This window comes from Arachis ipaensis, chromosome B09 (genome assembly GCF_000816755.2).
Source record: "Arachis ipaensis cultivar K30076 chromosome B09, Araip1.1, whole genome shotgun sequence".
NCBI classification, from domain to species: Eukaryota; Viridiplantae; Streptophyta; class Magnoliopsida; order Fabales; family Fabaceae; genus Arachis; species Arachis ipaensis.
In genome coordinates this window covers 143,681,082-143,690,515 of record NC_029793.2, presented here as the reverse complement: position 1 = coordinate 143,690,515, position 9,434 = coordinate 143,681,082, and the positions used below count along the sequence as shown (strand labels likewise).

Genomic DNA, 9,434 nt, shown 5'->3' with positions numbered 1-9,434 from the left:
CTCCCTCTCTCGCCAGCTTTTATAATTCATTCCTTTTTGTTATCAATTCAATTTAAGAGAATACATCACCTCTCTTTGTGGAGTTTGAAGACTTAAAGAAAGTCTTAACCGATATATGAAACTTCTATTGGATACTATACATCTTATAGTAGTATATGAGGTACAAGGTGCTAGCTAGCCATATTATTGATATCAAATCATAGACTTGATGAGCAGTTAAAGTAAATTCTACAAACTTTCGGATATGTGACTTAAAATCGTTCCAGAGCATTAGCAAACAAATCAATCAACTATCACTCATGATCTTAAAATCTCGAGTTTGCTTTATAATAACTAGAAACAATTACTACCTCCCAGAAAATTACTATATAAGAAGAAAAAGAACGTTACATATGACAAAAAAAAAAGCAACATATTACAAGCCTGCAACACAAAACTACAACGTTTTTAAAATTCAGGGAGATGTTGAAGGAGAAAACCAAAATGGTTTAGGTGGCACTTGCAACAATTCAGCTCTTCCTTCCAGCATTTCCACCGCTTTACTTATTGATGGTCGAATTGAAGGATTGGCTTGAATGCACCATAAGCTCACTATAGTCATCTTTTTTACCATCTTATTTTCACACTCATTTCTTATACTTCGCAAACCAAGTTCTTGATTTGACACAAGGCGATTATATATCCAATGAGGGAAATATAACTCACTAGATGCATCAACTTCAACTTTGATATTCCTTCTTCGTCCAACCATTTCTAAAACCATCATTCCATAACTATAAACATCTGACTTGTGAGATACTGCACCAAAATTCCTAGAAAATACCTCTGGAGCAATATAGCCTGCAGTTCCTCTAGCACCAAATATTGATACAATACTTTCTTTTCTAGTGCAAACTTTTGCAAGTCCAAAATCTGAAATTTTGGGACAAAAATTTTCATCTAAGAGAATGTTATGGGGCTTTATGTCAAAATGCAAGATTCTAGTATTGCAGCCCGTGTGCAAATACTCAAGTCCTCGAGCAACACCAATTGCAATATCATATAAAGTTTGACAATCCAATTGGTGATCCCCTATCACAGTATTTTCTTTATAGATTAACTTCTCAAGCGATCCATTGGGCATAAATTCATAAACCAAAGCTCGTTTGGAACCTTGAAAGCAGAACCCAAGAAGAGCAACAATGTTAACGTGAGAAGTTCTGCTCATACTCGCAACTTCATTGATGAAATCTTCACCATCACCTTTCAGTTCACTTAGGATCTTCACTGCAACATGGCGTCCGTCCTGCAATTGTCCTTTGTATACAGTGCCAAACCCTCCTTGGCCTAGTTTGTCTCTGAAGGAGTTGGTCACCTTCTTCATCTCTGAATAAGTATATCTCCTTATTTGAAGGGGGCCATGTTTCTCCAAAAAGTCATCAACCAGAAAGTGTTTCGGGTTTTGCTTCTTCCATCGTGTGTAGTAGAGGGTGACCGTTACTAACAGCAGAGTAACTGCAGCAGCTGCAGAGGTCATCGAATTGAGAAAGTAATGAATGCCATGTTCAGAAATTAGAGAGTTAATATTAGATATCTTTAAGTTAATACATTTGAGGCAAAAAAGTAATGATCAATAATCCCTAAGATGCAAGAAATAGCAGAGAGAGAGAGAGAGATCCACCGTCTTGGTTTAGAATATAATAAGACCGATAGCAATTTGAGGTGATATAACATTATAGATAAAATCATGGTAGTTACGAAGATAAAAGAACTTATTATGTACGATTATTATATTGTTATATGGAATGCAAGCTACCCTACTAAAAAATGATGGACGATCTATCCCATTACCTAGTCCAAGTGCAAGTCCAATCTTCATGGAAGCGTTGCTTCTACGTTCTGCAACTGAAAGTTGAAAAGTAAGCCACTATTTAGCTTCAAATCACAAATGACAAGAAGCAGAAACTCAGAAAAGATTAGTGATCTCAAGATAAAAGTGGAAGCATATAATGACTTATACATGTACATAAATCCATTTAAACGTATAAATATCATTTTTCAATGCTCCATCTCACGGCTTTGGACACACTTTAATGCTACCATGCCACCACTCGAACTTACTCAACCTCTTGAGTTAAAGACAGCCTAACTCTTAATATTTAGCAAGAAAGCTAAGAACATAAGAAAACACAAAAGAATTGAAGTTTTGGTAGAAAGAATATTTTATTATTCAAGTGTTTGTTACAAATGACTCACACACCCAAATTCTAACTCTCACTCCTATTTATAGCCATCCACCTCCTCAATAGATGGCTAATATTAAAATCTAATCAACGGTCCAAATTGAGACTACAAATATCTATCTTACCACATTTTTTCTCCACCTAATGCGCAGGCGTCCTCGTCACATTCTGTTCATGATAACACTCTAGGTGTTTTTGGAATTGCCACAAATCTTCACGAGCTTCCCAGCTAGCTTCGGTAATGAGAAGTCATTTTCACTTGATCAAGTATTAGATACTTGGTGGTACTCCTCTTCGTCGCACGACGCGATTAGCTAAAATCTCTTTGATTTCTTTTTCAAAAAATCTAATCACCACAAGCAAAGCACGACTCGAGTCACCTCTATTCGTTCATCTTGGTCTTCATGATATGATTTAGGCATACTCACATAGAAGATCGGGTGTATCTCTATAGAGGGAAGGACTTGTACTTTGTAAGCAATCTGCCCAACACGTCCAATGATCTTAAATGACCCTTCGTATTTGTGGATTAAACCCTTTTGAACCTTGTGAAAGGCTTTGAATTGTTATGGAAGAAGTTTAATCATTACATTGTCTCCTACTTGATAGCTTGCATGCCTCGTCTTCTTATCTAGCCATTTTTTCATCCTCTTTGCATCTTTGTTGAGATAAGAACGAGTGACATCTGCTTGTTCTTCCCATGATTTAATCATATGATAAGCTTCATGGTTCTTCTCTGAGTAAGAGGAAGAAAGAGAATGTGGTGTAAGCGGTTGTTGTTTAGTCACAATCTCGAATGGACTCTTTCCTGTGAACTCGCTCCTTTGCAGATTGTATGAGAACTAAGCAATGTCTAGGTATTTTGTCCAATCATTCTGATTAGCGTTTATAAAATGCCTCAAGTAACACTCGAGTAAGGCATTCATTCTCTCAATCTGCCCATCGGTTTGAGGATAGAAGCTTGTTGAGAAATGAAGCCGACCCAAGGAGTTTGAACAGCCCTGTTCATAGTCGTCTTGTGAAGCATGGATCTCGATCACTAACTATACTGTTAGGTAATTCCCAATACTTCACTACCGTCTTGAAGAATAGTCGTGTTGCTTCCTCTGCAGTGTAGTCAGTAGGGGCAGGTATAAAGGTAGCATACTTCAAAAATCGATCCACTACCTAGAGAATAAATCCAAACTCCTCGAATTTCAGTAAGCTAGAGATGAAATCCAAAGACACAATTTTCTATGGTCGCTCTGGCTGCGGCAGAGGTTCCAACAATCTACTTGGTGTCTTATTTTCAATCTTATATTGTTAGCACACAAGAAAGTCTTTACATAACTCTCCACTTCATCCCTCATTTGAGGCCAATAATAGGAAGATTCAATAAATGGCAAGGTCCTTTGTTAGCCTTAATGACCAGCTCATTTGGTATCATGGCATTTCTTCACTAGCTTTCTCTTTAGATTTTTTCACTTAGGGACGTATAGTCTTCTTCCTTTAGTGTAGAGAATGTCGTCTTCTAGCCAAAATCGTTTAGTCTTACCTTATCTAGCTAATTCCACCAATTTCTTGACTTATGGATCATGATGCAACCCTTCTTTGTTGGTATGTAAAATATTTCCTTTGACCATGGAAATGGCTGCCAACTCAGCCTTGCAGCTTAGCGCATCTGCTACCACATTAGTTTTACCAGACTTTGTATTCAAATTTGAAAATCAAACTCAGATTAAAAAAACTTGCCACCTTGCTTGTTTAGGGCCTAACTTCTTCTGAGTTTGGAAATAACTTGTAGACACATTGTCTGTCTTGATGATGAAGTGTGAGCTAAGCAAGTAATGACGCTAAGTTCTCAAACAATGCACCACCGCGGTCATCTCCTTCTCTTGGATAGTGTATAGCCTCTTTGTATCATTCAATTTGTGACTTTCAAAGACAATATAATGTCCTTTTTGCATCAGAACCCCTCCAATAGCGTACTCAAAAGCATCAGTGTGGACTTTAAACACATTTAAGTAGTCGGACAGTGCTAGTACTGGTCCTTCTGTGATAGCAGCCTTCAACTTATCAAAAGCCTTTTGACACTCCTTTGACCATTTCCAATAGTGATATTTTTTAGAAGATCAGTTAATGATGCAGCTTTGGCGGAGTATCCCTTGATAAACCTCCGAGAGTAATTAGCAAACCCAAGGAATGAACTCAATTCAGATATCTTGTTTGGCGGCTCCCACTCTTTGATAGCCTTTACCTTTTCTTGATCTATGTAGAGAGTTCCATCTTTAATGATGTGTCTCAAGAAGTAGACTTCGTTCCTTACAAAGGGACACTTTTCCTTCTTTACATATAGGTTATTATCTCATAAGACATTGAACACGGTTCGTAAGTGTTCTACATGTTCTTCCAAGGTATTGTTATAGACAACAATATCATCCAAGTAGATCACTACAAACATATCAAGATAAGGATGAAAGATCTCGTTCATCAAGGTACAAAAGGTCGCAGGAGTATTGATTAAGGCAAAAGGCATCCACTTATATGATTTATACCTCGTGACACACGTGGTGTTAAGATCATCACCATCGGCAATCCTTACTTGGTGATATCCTAACCTCAAACCCAACTTTGAGAACCACTTAACTCTACCAAGTTGATAAAACAAATCAGATATCAAAGGAATAGGGTATTTTTTCTTGATGGTGTTATCTTGTTAAGTGCTCGATAGTCGATTCATAATCTCAACAAACCATCATGCTTCTTTTGGAACAAGACTGGGGCGCCATAGGATGCCTTCGATGGATGAATGAATCCAGCATCTAGCAAATTTTTGAGTAGCTTCTTCAACTCCTCAAGTTCTGGCAGTGCCATCCTATAAGGTGCTGAGTCAGACGGCTTTACTTCTTACTCCAATTCAATCTTGTGGTCCACCTTCCTCCTAGGTGGTAGTTGTTTTGGCAACTCAGAAGGCATCACATCCTTATTTTCTTTAAGGACTTCCTTGATTTCTGGAGGAACGTCTTCTCTTTCAGATGTTGACTCCTCTTATAATAGAGCCAAATATGTAATCTCTCCCTTTTTGAACCCTTTCTTAAGTTGCATAGCAGAAAACACCAGTAGTCCTCTAGCTTTAGAGAATGTAGGGACCATGCATGGAGACCCTTTCTCCATGACGCATACTATATCGTAGTATGGCGTAGGTATTATATTTGTCTTCCTTTGCAAATCGAACCCGAAGACTATTTTGAAATCGTCCATGGGTGCTACTGAAAAATCCATAAGACCTTTTTAAGAACCAAGAGTCATCTCAACCCCCTTTTGCTACTCTCTTAAGGGGTTTACCCTTGGTATTCATGGGTTTGAACCAGTCATTCTTTTCGGTGATCTTCAATCCAAGCTTCTTTCCTTCATCAGAGGTGATGAAATTGTGTGTAGCATCAGTGTCGATTATAGCCATAATGGGTTTTTTATTGATAAATGCTTTGATATACATCAAATCTTTCTTTTCTGCAGTGTTTGCCTCTTTACCCTTCATAGCATTCATGAGTTGGATAGATCCAACACACTTAGTTACTTGAAATTGAGCCTCTCGTTCCTCGGCGATAGATGTCAGAGTCCCTAGCTTGGGACAATTCTTCATTTGGCATGGTCCCTTACACACAAAACATCCTCCTTTAGGTATGAAAGTCTTTTTTTTTCCTCGTACTCTTTCTTTGAAGAGTATTTCCCTTCCTTCTTGGTTGAGAAACTCTTTCCTTATCTCCCCCACCTTTAGTAGAACTAGGTTTGGAGGAAGGCTTGGGTTTAAAGTATCTCTTATGATACTTATTGAGTGATTCGGGCACCACGATGACTTCATCGACATCTTTAACATTCTTTCTTTGTAGTTCTTGCTTTGTCCAAGGCTGGAGTCCATTAATGAAGAAGAACAATGCATCCTCTAATACTAAGTTGGGGATTTGAAGCGTGAGAGTAGTGAACTTCTTTACGTAATCGCTAATCGTACTCTTGTGCTTCAACTCCCTCAACTTCTTCCTTGCTTTATAAGCCACATTCTCAAGTAAGAATTGTCTTTTCAACTCCCTTTTGAAATCTTTTCACGTGACTATGTTGCAAGTATTCTTCTTCATATCTACGCATTTTCTCCTCCACCATAAAGTAGCATTATCAGAAAGGTAGAGAGCTGTAGTGCGTATCTTTATTGCTTCTTCGACCACCCCTTATCCTTCAAAGTATCTCTCCATTTACCATAAGAAGTTCTCTACATCTCGAACATCCCCCACGTTCTTGAACTCCTTTGGATTTGGGAGATCAATCTTTGTCGTCTCCCTTATAATGGTTGGTCGAGATTTTGCCTCCTCGAACCAAACTCGAATTTTTTCAAATAGTTTCAAGGAATTTTCAAGCGTCTCTTCGATTTAGAACATGCTTTCCTTGAAAGCATCTAGTTCTCCTAACACGTGAATCTCGAGAATCTCCTTGTCATGTTCTATTCTTTGGAAGCGCTCATCCATAGAGGATAGAATATTCTCCAATATAGAAATTCTCTCTTCTAAGAAGTTAGAGTCCTTACCTTTAGGCTCACTTGAAGAACGGGTATTCTTGCCTTTCCATTGAAAAGGAATAGCATCCCTTCCCCTTTGAAACTTAACATACTCCATGGTTTCACTAGAAATCATACCCACAAACTACTTGTGTTCCCTCTCGAACCTTATTTTGATGTCAAATTGTCACGGCCTTGGACACACTTCAATCCTACCGTACCAACACTCGGACTTATTCAACTTTTTGAGTTAAGACCAAATCAGCCTAACTCTCAGTATTTAAAAAGAAAGCTAAGAACACAAGAAAACACAAGAGGAATAAAGTTTTTGTGGAAAGAATATTTTATTACTCAAGTGTTTATTACAAATGACTCACACACCCAAACTCTAACTTTCACCTCTATTTATAGTCGTTCACCTCATCAATAAATGGTTAGGATTAAATTTAACCAGTAGTTAAGATTGATCACCTAGAACATTCACTACAAATATCTATCTTTCCACATACATTTTTTTAAATATTTCTAAATTATTTCATACTACTATTCATACTTTTATATACATCCACACTTTTCTAGATTATTTTATGATCTTCTAGAGTCTTCTAGAATCTTTCAGAATATTTTGGAATCTTCTAAGATATTTTAAAACGTTCCAAAATTATCTAAAACATTCTCAAACACTCCAAAAAATTATACAAATATCATTAAATATAATTTTTTAAAATTTAGCGTGACCAGCTCTTACGTTGTAGATGTAAGAAAAGAGAGACAGACTTGTATGTGGGTCTCTAAGCAAATGGAGTATGGCTATAACTACTAACAATGAAAACTCAAGATACAGCAAGTAAATAATTATAGTGAGCAAAAGAAGAGAAGAGATAGAGACACAAACCTATAATATCACATTTGAAAGCATGAATTCGATCAGTGCAGTAACACTGGAATGTGAATATAGTTGAATCGAAGCCACACCTTCCTCCTGTGCTATTGCACAACTTGCAATCACCCGCTGTCCAATTCAGCATGAACCCTCTCCTCAGCTCCTCTTCCATCCCTCCTCTTCCTTCACTCCCTTCCACCACCGTATCCACCACCTTTCTGCCACTCCCGCAACTCTTGGAGACCGATCTTACTGTTTTGACATCGTCCTTATACAATGCCAGAACCGAACCACCCGTTTTGTTGGTCGCTTCAGAACACCCAATTCTGTAATCTATCAACTCTCTAGGCATGGATGACAGATTACATCCGAAGAACAGTAAGATGTCCTTATTATGATTCCGATTAAGAAAACTGAAGGTCTTGGTTGGAGGAAGGGTGAGGTTGTGTGTAGCAGAAATACAAGAAGTATTTGATGAGAAGGCAGCATTGGAGACTCTGAGTGATTCGTTGTGGTAGAATATTTGATGGATGATGTAAGAAGTATTGGAGAGATTGAGCGTTGGGAAGCCATGAATACCATCAGCACAAGAGATGGCAAAACCAGGGTAGCCACAGAAAGGTTGCTGCTTGCCTTGGATGTAGAAGGGGTATCTTATGGATTGGTTGCCGCATATTTGGGGTTCACATGCCAGGTAGTGTGGATCCACATAAGCGCACAAACTGGTTCTGCTAAGCACACACAAGAGGATGATGTTAATGATAACACAACAGTAGAAGAAGGTGATGATGTCTTGGTTCATTTCTTGTATATGGAAATAAAGTTAGTTATTAATTTAGAGAGGAGGGGTATGAATCATTGAGTAGAGACTAGAGAGTTGTATTATGTGAGGGGTGGGGGGTTGACCTGCAATTGCAAGAGCAATATTGGAGTAATTCTATGTTCTGGTGTTAACCTAATGCCATGGCCCCGAGGAAATTTTTTTTTTTTGTTCACGATATTTTCAGTGTGATAGATAAATGATTAATTCGTCACGGATCAAAACTTCATTTAAGGGTGCATAAGGTTGGATTCGAACTCTCGACATTTGTTTAAGCTGACGAATGAGTTGACTATTTGACCAATTCAAATTGATGTATATAGAATTTTAAGAATGTTATATTAGATTGTTTATATATTTTTTAATTTTTGTATTTGAAATAATTGATAAGAAATGAAAAAAGATAAAAGTATTTATCTTTTACATTAGAAAAAAAATATATAAGGTGTATATAAAAAATAATAGGAATTTTTTTAAGTATTATTATTTATACTTTTTAAGTGCAAAGAAATTTATACTAAATTGAGAACTATTTTTTTATATAGAAAGGTACAATATTCAAGTCTTCAAAATAGCTCGCTTACATTCAAGAAAAAATTAAGGTAAAATTGGCTAAAATAAGACTAAGATAAACTAAAGATATTTTTATGTTTATTCATAATATTTAAACAAAAAACATCAAGAAATTGAAGAAGATAAGAAGTAAGAGTAAGAGTAAGAGGCGGAGAAAGAAAAAGAAAAAAAAAAGGTCGAGATGATAATTTAATGTGTAAGTTTAAAGAATAGAAGAAATAAAAAAGGAAAAAAATTCAAAACCGTCTTAATAATTATTTCGAAAGACAACGAAGTCTTTAATAAAAAAATTCAATCTAGTCGCTGATAATTATTTCGAAAGAATAACTAAGTTCCGGTGTCAAAAAAATTAATGTTATTTTTTTTTTATGTATAAAAGCTAATCAGTCCAAAAAAAAGATCAGAACCGAA

At 36.8% G+C, this 9,434-nt stretch overlaps 1 protein-coding gene across 3 annotated transcripts; it reads right to left on the bottom strand.

Moving 5' to 3' along the window:
* Positions 210 to 8,655, bottom strand: LOC107619657 (LEAF RUST 10 DISEASE-RESISTANCE LOCUS RECEPTOR-LIKE PROTEIN KINASE-like 2.1). 3 transcript variants are annotated; one of them, XM_016321952.2, is made up of 3 exons: positions 7,643 to 8,655; positions 1,831 to 1,878; positions 210 to 1,503 (listed from the first exon to the last, which is right to left on the bottom strand). In XM_016321952.2, exons 1-3 carry the CDS (start codon positions 8,430 to 8,432, stop codon positions 455 to 457), a joined length of 1,887 nt encoding a protein of 628 aa, XP_016177438.1. In that variant the 5' UTR covers positions 8,433 to 8,655; the 3' UTR covers positions 210 to 454. The 3 variants fall into 3 exon arrangements, with proteins under 3 accessions (XP_016177438.1, XP_016177437.1, XP_016177439.1); XM_016321951.2 differs by having other exon boundaries at positions 1,831 to 1,884; positions 7,643 to 8,653; XM_016321953.2 differs by lacking the exon at positions 1,831 to 1,878.

Excerpts from the sequence above, each read along its gene's own strand:
- LOC107619657 (XM_016321951.2), bottom strand. The coding sequence starts at position 8,432 with ATGAACCAAGACATCATCACCTTCTTCTACTGTTGTGTTATCATTAAC. Across the intron at positions 1,885-7,642 it reads TTTCAAATGTGATATTATAG|TTGCAGAACGTAGAAGCAAC; the intron begins GTTTGTGTCTCT and ends TTCAACTTTCAG. Across the intron at positions 1,504-1,830 it reads TGGACTTGCACTTGGACTAG|CTGCTGCAGTTACTCTGCTG; the intron begins GTAATGGGATAG and ends TGACCTCTGCAG.